Below are 23813 nucleotides of genomic sequence, written 5' to 3' on the forward strand. Positions count from 1 at the left end.
TTGGCCCCCCGCCCTCAGCAGATCTTTCCACCAACTCTTCGGCAGGCACTTAGAATAACTTTTTAAAGCACTTACCATACTTCATTATATCGCGCCTTTTAATGCCACGAGACCTAAAGCTCTAACACAGTTTCTTAATCATCTTTCTGCTTCCAGATTTAAACATACTGAAAACTTAGCAACATGCACGGTGCTCCAGGACTGGGTTTATGGAGGTGAAAGCTATCTTTTGTGCCCTTGGGGAGGATTAGGCCACAAAGACAGTCTGGAGGAGAGAAGACAAGAAACAGTACAAAACAGTGCTGACCCAACCAGGAGAGCACAGGGCGCTGCAGCAGGGCAGAACCAGGCATGACCCTGAATCACAGCGATCAAGGCAGAGGGGGTCAGGGCAGCTCAGATGGGACAATGTGCAGGAGACACATCCCTGGGTGGGCAGAAAGGGGAGGCTTATCACAAAAATGACCGGGCATCAGTGGGAGGAACTCCTGAAGGAGAGGGGGCCGGGGAACACCCTGCATGTGGCCGATGGGGAGAAGAGGGTACCAGATCCTGGCCTGTCTGCTCTCCCAGGAGGCAGCACAAAGGACCCCAGGCCCCCAGGACCAGGGCACACATCTCCCAAGGGCAGAGGGCATGGGCGACTGAGCATGTGCCCCAGAAGCCGGCTGGCTGAGCAAGCTGCCTCTGAGGGCAGCCTGGCCCTGTGGGCAGGAGGTTTGGAGCCCTGGTCCCATCAGGGCTGCTCTGCAGGCTCACTGCCCCTCACGCAGAGCCCCTTGTGGGACCACAAAGGGATTGCCTAGGGACCGCTGTCCTGCTCAGTCCTCCCTGCTCCCTCCCTGGTAGGCCCTGACCCTGAGAGCACGTCTCACACCGCGTGGGTGGGTCTGCCTTTGCAGGGAGAGGGATGGAAAAAGGTGAGCAGAGAAGGGACGATAACCACCATCGCACCTATGTCTCTATCAGATATTGTTCTGGTCATTTTACTTAAATCTGTTCTCCATGTACGTATGCAAACACATTCAAAAAAGAATGCTTAGAGCAAATTTAGGCCTTTGGGATGCCTTGGAGAATGTGATTAAAATTGTAACCCTCTCCAGTTAGGAAAGTATCCTATGCCACGCCTCATGAATCCTGAGATAGTCCAGCAAGTCAGCTAAATTCCACAGAGGAGAGAGGCTTTCAGAAAGGTGCGTAACACTCAAGTTCAGTAATCATGCTACATTACTCCCTTATTATGTTTTTTCCCCAACAACACAGATACCCTACTATTGAAAATTTCTCATTGTCTTTTTACTACTGTACCTGAGTAAAGGTTTTGAATCATTAAAAATACATTCAACATTTGGGTTAATAAGCCTTGAGGGAACACCAACCATTACATGAACTTGAAATAGGGGGAGGGAAAGAGAAGGCTGAGGAGAGGAGGAGAAGGGGGAGGCGAGGGCAGCAGGCGAGAGTCATGTCAAGGGCTCGGAGGGATGGAGAAAAGCCCGGTCAGACCACAACCCAGCAATTGCCTCGATGATCACCACTGTGCTGTGACTGTCCCATTTTTTTTTGCCTAATATAAAAGCACGCCACTTCAGAATCAATATGCCCTATGATCGTCATGGAGGGGATGAAAATAACTATTATCCTAATTTAACAGTTATTTTCAAAGATCTTACTCATTAAAAGGGATGTATCATATCAGATATGCTATTCAAAACAGCAACTAAACTTGAAGAAACTAAACTTAAAACCCATCACTTAAAGGTTTTTCCAAGGACTAGAGAATTAAGAACTTAAGACAGAAGCATATATTCAAGTTTATATATAAATATACATATTTAGGGAGTTCCCGTCATGGCACAGTGGTTAACGAATCCGACTAGGAGCCATGAGGTTGCGGGTTCGGTCCCTGCCCTTGCTCAGTGGGTTAACGATCCGGCGTTGCCGTGAGCTGTGGTGTAGGTTGCAGACACAGCTTGGATCCCGCGTTGCTGTGGCTCTGGCATAGGCTGGCGGCTACAGTTCCGATTAGACCCCTAGCCTGGGAACCTCTATATGCCGCGGCAGCGGCCCAAGAAATGGCAAAAAAAGACAAAAAAATACATATATATACATATTTATACACATACGGATTTATATATATGAGTAGAAACTGTTGAACAAGCACTGTGTTGTAAATTGATGGTAAACACTACCAAGAAGTCTGAAATGGCTTGATGCTAAGCAGACTAAGAATCTGAAACACTTGTCTTATGAACAAACATTAACCGCTTAATTTTCTGGATTAAGTTTACTTCTCAAAAACAAAGGGGGCAGGGCCCTTTGGGAGCATAGTCTATAGAACTGATCATGAAAAAGAACTAAGGTAGGAGAATAGTTCTGCGTTCATGGTTAGGCAGGCTGGGGTTTATTACAAATATCGTTCAGTGGCAGTACCATATGCTATTTGGTGAAATTCCTCTACAGATAGCAGAAACTTCTCATGTAATGTATAAGTAACAGAATAATTATAGAAAGATACATAACTGTAAACAGAGTACTGAATTTTCTTTTAATAAAGACTATGTTTTCCACTTTAATGCAATTTTTAAAGAACATAAAACTTTAATAGCTTTGGCTAACAAATGGCTTAAGTTATTTGACTTTCAAAGTGGTTCTTCTTTGAACCACCTTGAGCAATATTAAATAATATTCAAATGACCATTTATCTTCAGCCTATGAAAAGGAACGATATGCAGAGAAACCAAGTTAGAGTTTAGTGATTGTTATGATAAAGCCAAAAATAGCACCCTCTCCTCCTGACACCAGTTCTAAAGCTCCCACCTTTCCCTTAATGCAGTTCCAAGATTTACCAAGAACAGTGTATGCATTTCCAACTACATCCCTAAGAAAAGCAAAGCTAAGTGCAGCAGTTCTCATAAATCAGCAGAGATGCTTGTGACAGTGAAACAGACAGAAAAGCTGCTCTTTCATAAAGTGAACGGACAGATTGATACCATCATGTGTGGATAAGAACTCCTCACCTAAAAAAACCATAGGGATCTTAGGTAATTCATAGTTATAAGAACACTGAGTCACCAAGTGACTTAACATAGTGTTACTTTTAAGTCTTTGAAATTGTCCATTTGGAAAGACTTCTTCATTAAAATGCATTTACCAGTTTTAGATTTCATATGGTCACTAAATTCTTAAGAATTTTTGGACTGTGAAAAAGAGAAGTTAACTTGCCTCTCAAAAAGTATCAAGAGCATACATTTCTCCATATTTCAAGGTTTTACTATCACTTAATTTTCTTGGAAGCATCAACTAGATTTAAAATAATCACTGATAGTTATGCTGGGTAAAATTCCTGAAACATATTTTCTTCCTCTGCTAAAAAAATTAAATTGAGAAATGAAAAGACAGTTTAAACAATACAAGGATGGAAATATATTTGTAAATAATGCATCATTTTAATTAAAAACCTTGAAAAATCAGTAGTCTTATTTGTACCCATTTATGGGTCAACATGTAAAAGTAAATATTGGCTATAATAGGTCAAACACAACTGTATGCTAGAAGCAAATATTAAAATATGACACAGAAATAGAACCTAATCCCTCTAATACTCAATAGTCACAAGTATTTAGAGCAATACTCTCCAGTGGAAACACGAGTGATATCTGTAATTTAAAATTTTCTCTAGCTACAATTAAAAAGGTAAAAAGAAACATGAAATTAATTTTACTAATACATCTTATTTAAACAAACATTGTTTACCATCATTTCAACATGTAATGGATATAAAACTATCACTACTAAGTGAGTTTACAGCACTTTTTCATACCACTTGATAGCATCCTGGAGTGTATCTTACAACCAGGCAAAGCGCTGGAGCGATGCTGCTGGCTTTCTGCAGTGGACTGTGCACATCCCCTTTCAAGTTAGGGTTTGTAACATCACACCGGTCGCCTGACATCAGTCACAGCAGGAGTACTTACATAACAGAGCTGGTTTACCAACAAACACACCACTGCCTGCAGTGCACCTCGGTGTGGACCAGCCAAGCTTCAGTGCTAAATAGTCACCACGTAGCTAGTGGCTCTAAAGCGGACAGCCCAGACCAGGCACGAAAAAAGTCAGGCTTCCAGCATCAGCAACCTGAAATGTCCAGTTTTCTAGAAAGTATTATAAAGCATGGAAAGAAACAAGAAAGTAGGGCCCACTCACAGGAGAAATAATACAGACTATCCCCAAGAAGCACAGAAGTTGGACTCACCAGAAAAGACCTTAAATCAGCTGTCTTTTTTTTTTTTTTTTGGTCTTTTTGCCTTTTCTAGGGCCACTCTCGCGGCATATGGAGGTTCCCAGGTTAGGGGTCTAATGGCAGCTGTAGCTGCCGGCCTATGCCACAGCCACAGCAACTTGGGATCTGAGCTGTGTCTGCAACCTACACCACAGCTCACGGCAATGCCAGATCCTCAACCCACTGAGCAAGGCCAGGGATCGAACTCACAACCTCATGGTTCCTAGTTGGATTTGTTAACTACTGAGCCACGATGGGAACTCCTAAATCAACTGTCTTAACTACCCTCAAAGAGCTAAAAAAGACACTACAGACCATAAGTTATAAGAAACCAGAAGGATGTCGTCTTAACAAACAGAAAACAGCAATAAAGAGAATAAAGTTATAAAAAAGAACCAGAGAGGAATTCTGGAGCTGAAAATTATAACTAAAATGAAAAACAACAGCCAGTTTCAACAGGCAGACAAAAGAACCAGCAAACTTGGAAGTAGGTCAGTTGAGATCATCCAGCCTGAAGAGTAGAACGCATGAAAAATGAAGAACCATGAACACAGCCAAAGACAAGGGTAGGACAGGTGCCCCAAGAGACACACAAGGGACACCCAGGAGGAAGGGAGCCCCCGGAGGAAGAGACAGAAAGGGGCACAAGGAACAGCTGAAGGAAAAATGGATGCAACACTCTCTGACTTGATGGGAGATGTACACCTACACATCCAAACAGCTCCACCAGCTCCTGGGAGGACAGACGTGGAGAGAAGCAGAGACACACTGCGGAGAAACACTGAAAAGATGGGGACAGGAGAGAACACGGACTGGAGCCCGGGGGAGAGCAGGAGCGAGAGCAGCTTCTCCGTATGGGAAGGAAGCAGGACAATACATCTCCCTCCAAGACTATAACTGTCCACCAAGATGGGTGTGTCCGACAAAACTATCCTTTAAAGATGAAGGCAAAATCAGTATGTTCCCAGATGAACAAAAGCTGAGGGAGTCTGTTGTGAACAAATCTGCTCTAAGGGAACAGGGAGGGGCCTTCAGGGCAAAATGAAGGTTACCAGACAGTTACTCAAGCCAATTGAACACAGAGGACAGAGGTAAAGGTCACTACTAGACATAGAAAGGCCAGGAGTATTGTATTTTTGATATGCAAGTCCTCTCTTACTTCAATATTATTTAAAAAGAAAATGCATAAAGTAATACTTATAAATCAATGTTCACGGGTACATAATGTATAAAGATGTTAATTTGTGTCAACAATATAAAGGGAACAGAGAGAACTACACAGAAGCAGAGTTTGTGTACACTACAGAGTAAGCTGGTACGAACTGAAATAAGCTTAAAATAATAATTGCAATCCCCAGAGTAACCACTAAGAAAATAACTAAAAATATATATACAAAAAAGGAAATGAAGAAAATTGAAACAGTACACTGCAAAAAATATCAATCACAAAAGAAGGTAGTAATGGAGGAATTGAGGGACAAAAGATATTATGTCACACGGAAATCAAACGGCAGGCAAAATGACGAAAGTGAATCCTTATCAGTAATTACTTTAACCGTAAATAAACTCTCTAACCTCAGAGAGTAGAAAATGGATAAAATTATATAATCAAACTATCTGCTCTCTACAAGAGACTTAGTTTAGATCCAAAGACAAAACAGGTAGTGAAAGGATGGAAAACCTCATCAATGAAAATAGGAACCAAAAGAGAGCTAGGATGGCCATACTAACCTCAGGCAAAACAGATTTTAAGTCAAAAGAATGTCATAAGAGACAAAAAGGGCATTATACACCGATAAAAGGGTCAATCCATCAGGAAGATGGAATAATTACAAACATATATGCACTGGAAAACAGAATACATGATGCAAAGATCAAAAGAACTGAAGTTAGTACCAGACAGCTTACAACAACAGTTGGAAGCTTTATTACCCCACCTTCATAAACAGGCACAACTGGACAAATCATCTACAAAGAAAGAAAATCTGAACAACATTATATTTTTTAAAAGGACTGTTCTATTTTTATTTTTTATATAATGATTTTTTTCCCCAAGCACCCCATCCATCCCACTCCCTCCCCCTCCCCCTTGACATCCACAAGTCTATTCTCCAAGTCCATGATTTTCTTTTCTGTGGAAAGGTTCATGTGTGCTGTATATTAGATAACAGATAAAAGTGATATCATATGGTATCTGTCTTTCTCTTTCTGACTTACTTCACTCAGTATGAGAGTCTCTAGTTCCATCCATGTTGCTGCAAATGGCATTATTTTGTTCTTTTTGATGGCCGAGTAGTATTCCATTGTGTATATACACATCTTCCTAATCCAATCATTTTTCGATGGACATTTGGGTTGCTTCCATGTCTTGGCTATTGTGAATAGTGCTGCAATGAACATGCACGTGCATGTGTCTTTTTCAAGGAAAGTTTTGTCTGGATAGATGCCCAAGAGTGGGATTGCGGGGTCATATGGAAGTTCTATGTATAGATTTCCAAACTGTTCTCCATAGTGGTTGTACCAGCTTACATTCCCACCAACAGTTTCTCCACACCCTCTTTAGCATTTGTTCTTTGTGGACTTATTAATGATGGCCATTCTGACTGGTGTGAGGTGATATCTCATGGTGGTTTTGATTTGCATTTCTCTATTATTTTAATCAGGTATGTTGAGCATTTTTTCATGTGCTTATTGGCCATCTGTATTATCTTCCTCAGAGAAATGTCTATTCAGGCCTTTTGCCCATTTTTCAATTGGGTTGTTGGCTTTTTTGCTGTTGAGTTTTATAAGTTGTTTGTATATTTTAGAGATTAAACCCTTCTCAGTGGCCTCGTTTGAAACTATTTTCTCCCGGTCTGTAAGTTGTCTTTTTGGTTTCCTTTGCTGTGCAAAAGCTTGTCCATTTGATTAGGTCCCATTGGTTTATTTTTGCTTTTATTTCTGTTGCTTTCTGAGACTGACCTGAGAAAACATTTGTAAGGCTGATGTCAGAGAATGTTTTGCCTATGTTCTCTTCCAGGAGTTTGATGGTGCCTTGTCTTCTATTTAAGTCTTTCAGCCATTTTGAGTTTATTTTGGTGCATGGTATGAGGGTGTGTTCTAGTTTCACTGATTTGCATGCAGCTGTCCAGGTTTCCCAGCAATTCTTCCTGAATAGACTGAGTTTTTCCCATTTGATGTTCTTGCCTCCTTTGTCAAAGATTAATTGACCATAGGTGTCTGGGTTTATTTCTGGGTTCTCTATTTTATTCCATTGGTCTGTCTGTGTGTTTTGGTACCAGTACGACACTGTCTTGATGACTGTGGTTTTGTAATATTGCCTGAAATCTGGGAGAGTGATGCCTCCTGCTTGATGTTTGTTCCTCAGAATTGCTGTGGCAATTTTGGGTCTTTTGTGGTTCCATATAAATTTATGGATTGTTTGTCCTAGTTCTGTGAAAAATGTCATGGGTAATTTGATAGGGATTGCATTGAATCTGTAGGTTGCTTTGAATAGTATGGCCATTTTTACAATATTATTTTTTCCAACCCAGGAGCATGGAATATCTTTGTATTTCTTTACATATTCTTTAATTTCCTTGATTAATGTTTTATAATTTTTAAGAATATGTCTTTTACCTCCTTGGTAAGGTTTATTCGCAGGTATTTGATTTTTTGGTGTGCAATTTTTATTCATTTTTATTTTTTATTTTTTTATATTTTTTCCTGCTGTACAGCATGGGGATCAAGTTACTCTGTTCTTCAAGGATGATATAGAGATGGCCAGCAAACACATGAAAAAATGCTCAACATTGCTGATTATAAGAGAAATGCAAATCAAAACTACCATGAGATACCACCTCACACCAGTCAGAATGACCATCATTAATAAGTCCACAAATAACAAGTGCTGGAGGGGTTGTGGAGAAAAGGGAACCCTCCTGCACTATTGGTGGGAATGTCAACTGGTACAGCCACTATGGAGAACAGTTTGGAGATACCTTAGAAATCTACACATAGAACTTCCATATGACCCCGCAATCCCACTCTTGGGCATCTATCCGGACAAAACTCTACTTAAAAGAGACACATGCACCCGCATGTTCATTGCAGCTCTATTCACAATAGCCAGGACATGGAAACAACCCAAATGTCCATCGACAGATGATTGGATTAGGAAAATGGGGTATATATACACAATGGAATACTACTCAGCCATAAAAAAAGAATGACATAATGCCATTTGCAGAAACATGGATGGAGCTAGAGAATCTCATACTGAGTGAAATGAGCCAGAAAGACAAAGACAAATACCATATGATATCACTCATAACTGGAATCTAATATCCAGCACAAATGAACATCTCCTCAGAAAAGAAAATCATGGACTTGGAGAAGAGACTTGTGGCTGCCTGATGGGAGGGGGAGGGGGAGGGAATGGGAGGGATCGGGAGCTTGGGGTTATCAGACACAACTTAGAATAGATTTACAAGGAGATCCTGCTGAGTAGCATTGAGAACTGTGTCTAGATACTCATTGCAACAGAACAAAGGGTGGGGGAAAAAACTGAACAACATTATTACCAATTAGATATACCAGACAAATATGGAACACTGTACCCTAAACAGCAGATTATGTATTCTTCTCAAGTGCACAGGGAACTTTCTCCAGGAAGACCATTATGTTAGGTGACAAAGTAAGTCTTAATAAATTCAAAAATACTGAATTTATAGAAAACATCTTCTCTGAACAAAGTGTTTTGAAATAAGAAATCAGTTACAGAAAGAAAACTGGAAAATTAAAAAATATATTAAAATTAAACAACACATTCATAAACAACCAATGAATCAAGGGAAAAAAATCACAGGGGAAATTACTTTGAGACAAAAGAAAACAAAAATACAATACATGAAACTTTATAGGATATAAAGAAAGCAGTGCTCATAAGGAAATTTCTGGCTGTCAACACTACAATAAAGAAGAAAATTTTCAAATCAATTACTCAAACTTATACTTTAGTTGACTAAGAAAAGAAGAGCAAACTAAACCCAAAACCAACAGAAAGAAGGAACTAGAGGGTGGAAACAAATAAAATAGAGAAATACAACAGGGAAAATAAAATTAAAAAAACTAAAACCAGGTTCTTTGAAAGGATCAACCAAATTGACAAAAATTGAATGGGAAAGAAAAAAAAATGAGAGAAGACACAATGACTAAAATCAACAGTGAAAATGGGGACATTATTAACTTCACTGAAACGAAGGCAATAACAAGGCAATACTATCAACAACTTCACACCAACAAATTAGCCTAGATGAAAAAGACAAATTCCTAAACACATAAATTGCCAAAACTGGCCTAAGAACTCAGAAAATCTGAACAAACATGCTAACAGGCAAAGACTGAAAGTACTTTAAAAACTTCCCAACCAAGAAAAGCCCAGGACTAGACAGCTACAAACATTGAAAGAAGAATTAGTACCAATGCTTCTCAAGCTATTCCTAACTCATTCTAGGAGGCCAGCATCGCCCTGACAGCAAAGCCAACAGAAACAAGAAGACGACAGACCAATATCCATTAAGAACACAGGATACAAACACTCAACAGTATACTAGCAAACCAAGCCCAGAAGCACACTGAAGGTAGCATAAACCACGCCAAAGTGGGATTTATCCCAGGCATTCCTGGGTGGTTCAACATATACTGATCAGGAAGTTTGAATTCTCCGACTTTGTTCTTCTTTTTCAATATTGTTTTGGCTACTTGGAAGTCCTCGTAATTCCATATGAATCTGAGGACTGACTTTTCCATTTCTGCAGAAAAGGCCATTGGAACTTTCACAGGGATTGCATTGAATCTGTAGGTTGCTTTGTGTGTCATCTTCATGATATTATCTTTCAATGTGTGAACCAAGGATTTCTTTCTGTTTTTTAGGTCTTTAATTTCTTTCAATAGTGCTTTGCAGTTTGCAGCATATGTGTCTTTCACCTCTTGGGCTGAATTTATTCTTGGGCGTTTTATCCTTTTGAATGCTGTTGTAAATGAAATGTTTTCTTCATTCCCTTTTCTGTTTGTTCATTGCTAGTGTTAGAACTACAACTGATTTCTTTGTGTAGTTGTATCCAGCAACTCTGCTGAATTCATTTATTAGTTCTAATAGTTTTTTAAAATGGATTCTTTAGGAATTGTTTGTATATAAGACCATGACATCTGTGAATAGGTATAGTTTTGCCTTTTCATTTCCATTTGGATGCCTTTTGTTTCTTGCTAATTGCTCTGACTAGTAGGAGTCCCAGTGCATGGTGAATATAGCGGTGGTGAAAGCAGGCATCCTTGTCTTGCTCTTGATCTTGGGGGAAGGAAGACCTTCAGTCTTTCTCCATGAGTGTGATGTTAGCTATAGTTTTTCATAAATGCTCTTTACTAAGTCAAGGGAACTTCCTTCTATTCTGTATGTTTCACCATGAAAATGTATCGGATATTTTCAGACGTTTTTCAGCAGCTGAAATAGTCATGTGGTTTTTGTCCTTTGTTTTATTAATGTGAAACCATGCTGAGGGGGAGATGCCACACACAAAGGCCACTTACTGTAGGGTCCCTTCATAGGAGATGCCCAGTAATGGACAGTCCAGGGCCAGGAGGGCCTCCTGCGGGAGTGGGCTTTCACTGAGGACATGAGCTGCCCCATGGCTATTGCACAACACTGTGAATGTACTAACTTCGTACTATGTGAATAATATATTTTACCTCAATGAAGTAGCCAGGACTTTTCAAACCCTGTTACCACCTAGAATTTATGCTTTGTGAGTTATTCTCATCTTTATTTCATATTATTTACCAGTGTTTAAATAATGCATTAAACATATTCCTAAATTTAAACACATAAAAATCATTATTCACCTCACAGTAAAGGCCTTCCCTGAAAGAAATCAAAGAGTTTCAACTGAATTTCAAGTAATAAGAAAAATAAGAAGGCAAAGAAAAATTCTGAGGATGGCACACAGGCCCCGCCATCCCCAGAATCAGCCTGAGGTCTGCACACCTCTGCACCTCCCTCTCCCCAGCCTCGGCTTTCTCTCCCAGCACTTCTGGCTCTCAGGGGTGACACTGGCAGGAACCGAGTGGGGTACAGCCAACGGGTCACAGCATTCAGCACATTTGCACAATGTCGGACAAAATAGAAAACTAGAAATAAAGAGCTGTGGCTTCAAATTATTCTGTGTCCACTGACAGACCAAGCACTTGACTCATTTCTACACAATAAGAAAGAAAAACTAAGGAGAAAAAGCATCCGCAGATCACAACAGGTGCTAAGCTACTGTGGCATGTATTACAGGGGATATGTTCAGCTAGTCTGTGGCAGCAATTATTACTGTATATTAAGCTCTGTAAGAATTAAAGATATGCCATACGTGACAACTTTACTACTAAAAAGGGGTACAGCACACTCTTAGAGGCGCCACTGAAAATACTGCAACATGGAAATTTCACATTTATCTTTTCACGAGAAAAAAAAAATCTCCTCAGAGAAATAAAAGTACTGAAGATCATTTAGAGATTTTATTCTCAATATTTTGAATGTATATTCTCCTTAAAAATTCAAATCGAGATATTAATATTTCATCATAAAACCAGTTTAAGCAAAAACAAAGCAAAAAACAAAAAAACCCAAAAAACCCAGGGTTATTTTGGGTTTTTGTTATTTGGGGGTTTTTTTTGTTTTGTTTGTTTTTGTTTTTTCTGTCTTTTTAGGGCTACACCCGCGGCATATGGAGATTCCCAGGCTAGGTGTTAAATCTGAGCTGTAGCCGCCAGCCTACACCACAGCCACAGCAACGCCAGATCCAAGCCACATCTGTGATCTACATTACAGCTCACGGCAATGCCGAATCCTTAACCCACTGAGGGAGGCCAGGGATTGAACCTGTGTCCTCATGGATACTAGTCAGATTCATTAGCCACTGAGCCACGACGGAACTCCAAAAACCAGGATTCTTTAATGAGGCAGGAACTGCTGACAAATATGGTTAATGGAACAACTAAAAAAGGCACTGGAACGATTATTACCTCACTGGAAATTTTTAAAAGAAATTGAGCTTAAGATACACACTAGTATTTTAAGGAGAAAAAGGGAAGGTGACAATAAAAAGGTGGCCAGTATCTCACAGACATATTTATTCATTTGGTCACTGGCTTGGACTGCTGAGAGAGAATTTTCCAGGGTCTTAAATCTCTGAGCGTTTTACAAGCAGAGAACATAATGGCCTTCACAGCTGCCTCAAGAGACACAGAACCTCCCAATGAATGAACTGCAGACACGCCCCCATCCTGGATGGAAGCGCCAGACTGCACACGCACGGCCGCTCTCCTCCCGCAGAGCCCTACACAGACCGCAGCCCCGGCCTGCGTCAAGCTGCCCTGGGGGAGCTGGGCTCAGGAGGATGCCCAGAAGAGGCTGACGTTCTGCTCCTGCCATCAGCTACGAGACCTCAGCAAGCAGGGCACCACCCTGAGCACAGACCAGACATTACAGTAGATGCGCCATCAACAGGGTAATAGCCTAGGTTGCTGTTTTTAAAGTGATTCTCTATGAGGTTTCCATCAACAGATGAATGGATAAAGGAGTAGTATGTGTACACACACACATTCTAGAATATTAGCCATAAAAAAGAATGAAAATGTGCCATTTGTGACAATATGGATATACCCAGAAATACTGTACTTAGTGAAGTTAAGTCAGAGAAAGAGAAAAACTGTATGATTTCACTTAATATGTGGAATTTTAAAAAAAGTGAACCAACAAAACTGAACAGAAATATAGTCAGAGAAGAAATAGATGTTTCCTAGAACGGAGGGCGTGGGGAAACGAGAGAAACAGGGAGATGAAGAGGTATAAACTTTCAGTTACAAAATAAATGAGTCACAGGTACGAAATGTACAATGTGCGGAATATAATCAAACTATGTAATATCTTTGCATGGTGACAGATGGTAATGAGCATCATTTTGAAATATATAGAAATATCTTGGAGTTCCCATCGTGGCGCAGTAGAAATGAATCCGACTTGGAACCATGAGGTTGCGGGTTCCATCCCTGACCTTGCTCAGTGGGTTAAGGATCCGGCATGGCCATGCCCTGTGGTGTAGACCGAAGATGCGCTGTGGCTGTGGTGCAGGCCGGCAGCAACAGGTCTGATTCGACCCCTAGCCTGGGAACCTCCATATACTGCGGGTGCGGCCCTAAAAAGACAAAAGATCAAAAGAAAAAGAAAAAGAAAAAGAAAAAAGAAATATCTCTCTTGTGTACCAAGGATGTAGCACAGAGTTATAGATCAATTATACACCAAAAACAAACCAATCAACCAACCAACAAACTCACAGAAAAAAGGATCAGATTTGTGGTTTTCAGAAGTGGAGTTGGGGGAGCAGAAACTGGATGATGAAAGCAGTCAAAAGGCAGAAATTCCCAGTTACGTGACAAATAATTACTAAGGGTGTAATGTAGAACATGATAAATATAGTTAACACTGCAGTAAGTTATATATGAAAGTTAAGAGAGTAAGTCCTGAATTTTCATTACAGGAAAATTTTCTAATTTAAAAATTCTGTATAACAAGACTTACTTGAAAGTCTCAATAAAACCAGAGGAAAAGATGGAGCAAAGGCACGTACAGTGTGGTCACGGTGTGATGGAGGGAGAAGTGAATTCTGCTGGGTTAGGGAGCGATTACCTTTTTTTGTATCTTTATCAAGCCCACCCTCTCTGATGGGTTCCTCTCTCCTCTTCCCACATAAAGGCTCGGGTCTCCTCCAGCCCAAACATATAAACACACCCACAAGGTTCCCAATGATACAGGGACACCCATTTCCCTGGCAGCTTCTCTGAAACATGCTCCCTGGCTGCAAATCCAATCCACTGTTTCATTCATTCTTTACGTTTTCTTGTTTCTTTTTTTTTTTTTTTTTTTTTTTGCCTGCACCTGTGGCATGTGGAAGTTCCCTGTCCAGGGATCGAACTCACCAGAGCCACACAGCAGTGACAACTGTATTCTTAACCTGCTGAGGTAGGAGGGCCTCCTCATTCACCTTTTAAGTGACTTCGATCGTGTGATCTTGCTGTGGTTTCCACAGCCACCCTGACACCTCTCAGCAAATCTGGTCGCCTCTCCTCAATCCTAATCCCACCCCGTCTGTGCTGAAGGAGCCGGTGGGCCACACCCTCCCCTCAGAACCGTCCCCTGCCCTTCCTAGCACTGTGTCTCCTTGCTCTCCCCCATCCTCACTGATGCACTTCCTCCTCCTGCCTGACCCAGGGAAGCGCTACCCAGCTCCCATCCTGAGTGGTGGCCTTTGCCTCTCATGCCCTCTCCCCACAGAAGATCAGGACAGTCCGCTCCAACACAGCCTGGGGCTGGGGACAGAAATCATGAAGGAGGAAGGCCTGGCTTCCACCTCTGCTCCCACTTAGCAGCTGTGCGCCCCTGGGCACCTGGGTCCTAGAGCCCATAACTGGGATGAGCTCTCTTCCATCCCTGGCAACCCCACAGTTACACAATTCTAACCGAAGGAGTATCAGATGCCTAGGCGTAACCTCTCTAAGGCACTACAGGTCCACAGCCTGTCTGCCACTTAACCGTCCCAGCTCTAACCCGAATCTCTCCAACCGACGGCTTCTTTTTAGTTTCCTGTTTGTGTTGATGTCCAGGTGCCATCAGGATCTTGAGCTCAAGACCCTAATAAACCTCTGCACTTCCTGCTCTCCTTCCTGACACCACCGCCCCACACCCCTCCGTGGCTTTATTCAAAGAGCCTCTCTTCCAGAAGGTGCTCCAGGCCCCCCATCTTCAGAAGAGCCCAGATGGTCCATTTGTGCCTCTCTCCTGTGCTGGCATACGTTCCCTCTAGGCTCTGCGGGAGGAGGGTCTACACCTGACTTTGCCTTGCATCGCTAACAGCCCGGTGAGCACTGCCTTCCCAGAGGACCGACCACCACAGGGCTGGAACTGAATCAGCTACACTCACACTAAGCTCTGGAGACAGTGGGAACAGCAGCATTTTCTAGAGTGATGACTTTCTCCAAGAAAGAAAGAATTAATGATACATAATGATTTAGATCATACATTCTCCAGCTCTAAAATGTATGTTGTTCTGCTGAAGCTCAGGGAGCAGAAGTGCCTTGAACTCCATAAAAATCCAGGCCACTCACTGAGCACACCAAAGACGGCATCTCTACAAGGTCACACATTTTTTAAAAGCATATCTACTAAAAGACATACTCTTAGATATTTGGTTTTACATTTGAGAATTTTTTTTTTTTTAATCTACACTGTCTACCAGACAAAGTTTTTTGTTTTTCATTTTTGACCGCACCACAGCATATGGAAGTTCCTGGGCCAGGGATCAGATCCAAGCTGCAGCTGTGGCAATGCCAGATCCCCAACCCCGTGCTGGGCCAGGGATCGAACCTGCATCCCAGCACGCCAGACGCCAACCACAGTGGGAACTCCAAGACAAAGTATTTTGATCAACTGTTTGACCTAATGAACTGGCCTCAGAAGTGTGGACCTGATACAGTAAATAACGACGTTCAGCCAGGTCACACTGTGTTATCCTCTGCTTTTAACTTACATGCAGAACAAGAAGTTTCCAAAATGAAATATGACGTCATTAACTTTCAGCTTCATTGATAAGCTTCAACACATTCCTCTAAGATCTTATTTTTTATAATGCACTCCATTGAGATAGTAAAATAAATTGAGAGGAAAAAAAGGTTTTCAGCTTCTTTACTACTAAGAAGAAAAATGCAGCCTCACAAATGAACTAGAAATTCCAAGGTGTCTAAACCAGAAAAGCTAGAGCTTTAGCTGAATTAATCTACCAGACAGGTGTCTGGGCCGAGGTCTGACAAGGGATATGTGAGAAAGAGCCCCCCTACCTGGGCGATCCCGGTGGGGGAGATCTTGTAGGCCTGCAGCTTCTGCCTCAGTAGCTCGGGGTCACTGTGGCGGAATGGACACCCTGAAACAACAACCAGCATGGTTAGTTACCGACGGAACACAAGAGCACATGCGAGGCTATCTAAACACCCCTTCACTGTCTAACGTCTTATTAATCAGAGTTACCTGCCCATGGTCCTTACCTAATGATTCATCTGTGCAGCTCTCAGGGCACTACGGGCTCGAAAGCTCCATGAAACATCCCAGTACCTGCAGCCCAGGCTGCCCCTTCACCGGGAGGAGGAGTTAGTTGGGTTTAAATTTATTTTTTAAAATTAATTATTAACTAATTTTTAAGTTTTACCAAAATATAGTTGATTTATAATGTTGTGATCCTTTCTGTTGTACAACAAAATGATTCAGTTATACGTGTACACACATCCTTTCTCTTTCAGATTCTTTCCCCATGTAGGTCATCGCAGAATACTGGGTAGAGGTCCCTCTGCTGTACAGCAGGTCCCCACTGGCCAGTCATTCGACATACCTCAGTGTGCATATGCCAATATCAAGTCCCCAGTCCATCCATTCCCACATGTCCCCTTTGGTAATCTTGAGTTTTTCAAAGTCTGTGAATCTGTTTCTGTTCTACAAGTAAGTTCATCTGTATTCTCTTTTTAAAATTCCACATATAAACAATAGCATATGTTTGTCTTTCACTGTCTAACTTCACCTAGTATGATAGTTTCTAGGTCCATTCATGTTGCTGAAAGTGTCATGATTTCATTCTTTTTTATGGCTGAGTAATATTCCATTGCATATATGTACCACATCTTCTTTATCCACTCCTCTGTTGATGGACACTTAGGTTGGTTTCATGTCTTGGCTGTTTTGAATAGTGCTGCTATGAACAGAGGGGTGCATGTATCTTTTCAAATTAGAATTTCCTCTGGATAAATGCCCAGGAGTGGGATTGGTAGATTGCATGGGATTGTATGATAGCTCTATTTTTAGTTTTTTTGAGGCAGCTTCATAATGTTTTCCATAATGGTTGTACCATTTTACATTCCCACCAACAGTGTAGGAGGGTTCCCTTTTCTCCACACCCTTTCCAGCACTGTTTTTTTTTTTTTTTTTAAATATGGAATCCTTCACCAATTTGCACGTCATCTTTGTGTAGGGGCAATGCTAATCTTCTCTGAATTGTTCCAATTTTAGTATATGTGCTGCTGGCTGAAGTAAGCACCAGAATTTATTGTTTAACCATGCTACTTGCTAACAAGAAGAGATAAATACAAAGTAGCTAAAAAACAGTTCATCTAAAAACTTTATACAATCTTTTTTTCTAGTTTAAAAAAATTATATAAAGGCATAGGAGAGAAGGAAGATAGATTATGTAAACAAAAAGAAAAACATGCAAAATATAAAAAAATTCACACAATTTTCAATTTTAAGTTTATGCTCATTACCCATAGAGCAGAATCCATATAAATTTAGAGGGATCCTGGATGGGCACGGGATGAACAAATGGGAAGTGGTTTCACAGAAAAACACCTTACACTAGGTACATGCCATCTCTATTTCAAGAGAAAAACAGACTCCTAAAAACATTTGCATAAATAAAAACACAGAAAAACTGTAATGTAAAAGCTGCAATAAGGCCAAAATCTAGAAAAATTTAGATATTTTAATAAGAAACTACAATGGTAGGTCAAAATTCTTTTTTTTTGTCTTTTTTTTTTGCCATTTTCTTGGGTTGCTCCCACGGCATATGGAGGTTCCCAGGCTAGGGGTCTAATCGGAGCTGTAGCCGCCAGCCTACGCCAGTGCCACAGCAACGCGGGATCCGAGCTGCATCTGCAACCTACACCACAGCCCACAGCAACGCTGAATCCTTAACCCACTGAGCAAGGCCAGGGATCAAACCCGCAACCTCATGGTTCCTAGTCGGATTCGTTAACCACTGAGCCATGACGGGAACTTCCAAGATTCTTAACTTAAAATTTAATACAGAAGGCTAGGTTATGCCTTTTTCAGCTATACAGATGATGAATCTGTAAGTTAATTAGAAACAACTGTGCATTTTTAATGAAATCAACAGAAAATTGGTTGCAAAAAAAATAATGGTACAGAGCCGAGATGCTAAACAAATGTGTTTACCAACATTGTTAACTATGAATAAAAGCATCCATGGTAAAAATGGATTCCTATAAATTATGAAATCCACAAATTTCATAGTACCCAGTTTATTAAGATCAGAACTATAATACTTGCAGCTTGAGGAAATGTGCTGAAAAGCTGTACAGCACATGGTCAAGAGTATGGATCTGCTGTGTCTCAACCTCAGGTACCAGCTACACACTGGGGACCCTGGCATGTCCTGCATCTTGTTGACTCAGCTTCACTCTGTCAAGTGTGGGAAATAATCACTCACAGAGCTCCTGTGAGTGTGTAACATTCAGCCCTTACATGCCCCCGGCACATAGGAAGAGCTCAACATGGATTAGCTAACACAGTATTTTTCTGATAATGAAATTGCTAAGGACCCATGAGAAGGAAATGAGGCTCAGCTAAGCCCAGAATTACTGAAGGACATCAAAAAAAAAAAAAAAAAGGGCAGATTGTCCACATTACATTTGAAATTATGGCTCTACCTATCTAAAAAGGGTCAGAAAGGGCAAAGACAAGCAGAAACGAAGACTGACAAAAAGCCAAATATCACAAAGTCTTTCAAAGCCGTGTTCACAGTAAGAAAAAACAGAAGGAACAGATGGCTTCAGGGTTGGAGCTGGTGTTATTGTGACAATGACAGAAAGAAAGGAAACTGAGTCCAGCTCCTCCTACCATGTTTCTGCTTCCAACCCAAAGGAGTTGACTTCAGAAGCGGAAAGGATGAACTCTCGAGTAACTGAAAATGAAGTGAGTGCAGATGCAGCTAACGTTGTAATGTTACAGTTGAGTGTTTAATAGAGCTTTTCAGCACGCACTTGTGGAAGAGATGGATAAACAGTCCAGAATACAGTCACACCCACATTGAGTCATGACCAACCATGCCAGGCATTGCCTTTAATGAAACAGTGTTTACCTAGGGGACCACAAAGCTTTGCAAACCACACCAACCTAACAGGACAGACACTTTCACAGACACTTCCCTGGCATGTAATGAGCTCCATCCCAACAAGTAAACAGCTGAACAGACTGAAAAATCTGCCCCAGGAACTGGAGAGAAGGGTAGATCCAGAGGGCTACACCCAAGCAGAGCAGAATCCTGTACAGGAGCCAGTACACGGGATGAGGGGGTGGGGTGGGGGGACCTAACCTGTAAATGACACAGTTCAGACTATGGGAAAGTCTGAGAGTTAAAAACTTCAGGGAGACTCAACAGAGGAGGCCCATACTCTGCAGTGTACAGGGGCTCTACCAGGTGCTCACAGCAGATAAAAGAAACCCTCATGCTTCTGGCCTGGCGATGAGAAAGGTACCAGTTTAAGTGCTCTGGGGCACTCTGTTCTGAGCAAGGCTGCCCCAGGAGACACTACTGACCAGAGCCTAGGCTGCTGGGCTTTATCAAAGCCTAACCCCTTCTGCAGAAAGGGAAATGCCCAACTATGGGCTCCTCTGGCCATTCTGTCCCACCAACAGGGAATATGAGAACCACTGTGGAAGTTTACGGCCACAACCACAGGCTCACTGACACACTGAGACCTACCACAGGACTACAGACACCCCCTCCGGCTCACCACCACTTGCTCACACTGCATGCCATGCTTACCTTTCAACAAAAAGGTACAGTGTGAAGAGCCTGAACAAGTGTGAGAACCAGAGCTAGGAATGGCAAGGATGCTGGAATCATCAGACTGGGAATTTAAATTAAATTAACTATGACTCTACTGGAAAAAGTAGACAACATGCAAATGTGTAATGTAAGCAGACACAGGAATTCTAAGAAAGAATCAAAAAGAGATGCCAGGCATCAGAACTGTAACAGAAATGGAGAATGCCTTTGAGGGCTTATTAGAAGAGAGCTGGGCAGAGGATCTCTGAGCTTGAGGATAGGCCAAAAGAAACTTCCAAAACAAAAAAAAAACCCCAAAACTTTGAAAAAAACCAACAGCAGAATAGCCAAGAACTGTGAACTATGAAAGGTGTAACATATGAGAATGGAAATACGAGAAAAAAGAGCAAGAAAGGAACAGAAGCAATAATGATAGAGAATTTCCCCTAAGTTAATGTCAGACACCAAACTGCAAAACCAAGAAGCTCAGAGAACACCAAGCAGGGTAAACGCAAAAAAAAAAAAAAAAAAAAAAAAAACAGCTAGGCGGATCATATTCATACTTCAGAAAACCAAAACCAAAGAATCTTGAAAAAAGCCATAAAGGAAAACACCTTACCTACAGAGGAGTTAGGAAAACAATTACAGCTAACTTATCTTCCTCAGAAACTGCAAGCAACAGACTGGAATGAAATGTTTAAAATGTTGAGAGAGAGGGGAAAAAAAAAAATCCCTGAAACCTAGAATTCTGTACCCTGTGAAATTCTCTTTCCAAAAAGGAGGAGAAATAAGAACTTTCTCAAACAAAAATTGAGGTCATCTGTTGCCAGACCTGCAGGGCAAGAAACATTAAAAGAAGTTGTTCGGAGAGAAGTAAAATGATATAAAACCAGAAATTCAGATGTACCCAAAGAAAATTTGAATATCAGAAAATGATAAAAAAAAAAAGGAAATACAAAACTTTTATTTTTCTTATTCTTAACTGAGCTAACAGAACAGTTTGTTCAAAAGAATGGCAACAATGTATTCTATCATGTATGTTTATGCACATACCTGTGTATGTATAAATGAAATGAATGACAGACTGATACAAGGGAATTAGAAATATTCATTACTTGGAGTTCCCATCCTGGCTCAGTGGTTAAGGAATCTGACTAGGAACCATAAGGTTGAGGGTTCGATCCCTGGCCTTGCTCAGTGGGTTAAGGATCTGGCATTGCCATGAGCTGTGGTGTAGGTCGAAGATGCAACTCGGATCCTGAGTTGCTGTGGCTCTGGCACAGGCCGGTGGCTACAGCTCCGATTAGACCCCCTAGTCTGGGAACCTGATGAAAAAAAGAAAAAAAAAAGAAATATTCATTACTATAGGTACCTGCATTACCTGTGATGTGGGAATTTGAAGAGAGGCTTGGATTATCTAGAGTGAAAATTCTTTAAAAAGTAAAACTAATTAACAAAGTAACAAAGAGAAGTAGTAACAAAGAGAAGTATAGCAGATATGCTAAGAGAGAAGAAAAAAAATGGAATCCTATGCAATGCTCAGTTAAAACTGTAAAAGTCAGAAAAGGTATGAAGATAAAAACAGAAACAAAGAGTAAGGGGAACAAATAAAAAAAATAGCAACAAATACAGCAGGTATTAAGCCAACTATATCAATGATTAAACATCAGTACACACCAATTAAAGATCGTCAGGTCCCGCTGTATGTTGTGTATTAGAAAGCCATGGAAGTAAAGGAACAGAGAAAGACACACCATGCTAACATAAATCAAAGCAGGTGGGAGTAGCTCTGTGCATTCAGACTGAGCATGGAGGTTCATCCAGGATGAAAGAGAAGGGATGAAAGCTCCAAGAAGACATCACATCCCTAAGGTATAACATGTATGCATCTAACAACAGAGCATCAACACGCACAAGGGAAAGCTGACAGACTTGCAAGGAGAACACAGATGCCCCTGCTGGAGACTCGAGCACCCTCTACCAAGGGACAGACCCCGCAGGCAGAGACTCAACCACACAGGTGAGTCAGGAGCACCGTCAATCAAGGACAGAATGGAGATCTCTTCCTGGCTACACCCAACAATGGCAGATGGCACATGAGGACAAGCCCTCTGAGGTGGGTGAGGTTGACAATGGGGAAGGCTGGGCCATTGTGGGTTGGGGGCACCCAAGAACTCCCTACACCTCCTCCTCAGTATTGCTGTGGACCTAAAACTGCTCAAAATAAATAAATAAATAAATAAAGCTTATTCATTTAAAAAAAAAAAAAAGGAGAGATCAAGTGTCTAACAATACAAGCTCATTGAGTGTTTGCTAGAACAGCTGTCCCTCAGCATACTCAGGGGACTGGTTTCAGGACCTGGCGGGAATTCCAAAATCTGCAGTTGGGTACCCCAGTTCCATAGTAGTCCTCTGGGGTCTGAGGTTCTGCATCCTCACATTCAACCAATTTCAGACCATGTAGTACTGTACATATTTGCTGAAAAAAAATCTGCATGCAAGATGGACCCACACAGTTCAAACCTGTGCAGTTCAAGAGTCAGCTGTATATATTATTTTCTAACTGATAGAGTTTAAATTTAAAATAGACAAATAGAATGGACTAGAGTAAATAAGACAGAATAAAAAGAGTAAGAAATATAAAATCCTGTCTTTACCTCAGTAAGTGATGGAGGAGAGGAAACCCATGGAAGAACCCCTAGGAGTTTCACTTGGCCAAGGTCAGTGTACATGACTGCCTGGTGGGGCTGCTGGGAAAAGCTACCAACCTCCTCAACATGAGTCTCTGGTCAGTTGTTTTCAAACTTTAGAAGACATAAAAATCATCCAGGGAATGTGAAATAAATCTGATTTTATTCAACTGAGGGTGGAGCTTGAGAGTGCATTTCTAGAGGTTCTGTAAGTCCTGAGAGAAGTGTGGGAACCACGCACTGTGTGTTCCATGACTGGCACTTCTACATCTATTGAATATAAATACTCATGCGCATGAAGCATCTTTCTTAAAATTACATTTGGGATTATTTGATCCTTTTTTAAGTTTTATTAAATTGATTAGCAATGTTGTGATAATTTTTGCTGTACAACAAAGTGATTCAGTTATGTATATACACATATCCATTCCTTTTCTGATGTTTTTCCCACATAGGTTATCACAGAATCCTGGGTAAAGTTCCCTATGCTACAGAGGAGGTCCCTGTTGGCCAGTCATTCCACATACCTCAGTGTACATATGCCAATCCCAAGCCCCAGTTCATCCCTACCCTCCACCCTGCCAGATGTCCCCTTTGGTAACCATGAGTTTTTCAAAGTCTGTGAGTCTGTTTCTGTTCTGTAAATTTGTTTGTTTGTATCCCTTTTTTAGATTCCACATATAAGTGATATCATATGATATTTGTCTTTCTCTGTCTTACTTCACTTAGTATGATAATCTCTAGGTTCCTCCATGTTGGTGTAAATGGCATAGTTTCATTCTTTTTCATGACTAATATTCCATTGTGTATATGGACCACAACTTCTTTATCCATTCATCTCTTGATAGACACTTAGGTTGCTTCCATGTCTTGGGTGTTGTAAATAGTGTTGCTATGAACACTGGGGTGGGGGGTGGGGGGTCCTTCTCAAATTAGAGTTTTTTTGTTTTACGGATATATGCCCAGGAGTGGGATTGCTGGATTATATGGTAGCTCTATTTTTAGTTTTTTAAGGAACCTCCAAACTCCATTTCCATAAATGGGTGTACATATTTACATTCCCACCAACAGTGCAGGAGGGTTCCATTTTCTCTGCACCATCTCCAGCATTTACTGTTTATAAATTTTTAATGATTTATTTCTCTAATAATTAGC

At 41.1% G+C, this 23813-nt stretch overlaps 1 protein-coding gene and 1 non-coding gene across 8 annotated transcripts in view; both read right to left on the reverse strand.

Annotated features, from left to right (window-relative positions):
* PRIM2 (DNA primase subunit 2) overlaps positions 1 to 23813 on the reverse strand; it is a 373431-nt gene that overhangs the window by 16422 nt on the left and 333196 nt on the right. For all 7 annotated transcript variants that reach the window (XM_047794656.1, XM_047794660.1, XM_047794657.1 and 4 more), the window contains one exon: positions 16196 to 16278. In XM_047794656.1, coding sequence (XP_047650612.1) covers positions 16196 to 16278 — 83 coding nt within the window. The remainder of the gene's footprint in view (positions 1 to 16195; positions 16279 to 23813) is intronic.
* LOC125137086 (U6 spliceosomal RNA) lies at positions 17329 to 17439 on the reverse strand. Its single transcript, XR_007137391.1, has one exon. It is a non-coding gene; the product is annotated as a U6 spliceosomal RNA (small nuclear RNA).

Source organism: Phacochoerus africanus, chromosome 9 (assembly GCF_016906955.1).
Source record: "Phacochoerus africanus isolate WHEZ1 chromosome 9, ROS_Pafr_v1, whole genome shotgun sequence".
NCBI classification, from domain to species: domain Eukaryota; kingdom Metazoa; phylum Chordata; class Mammalia; order Artiodactyla; family Suidae; genus Phacochoerus; species Phacochoerus africanus.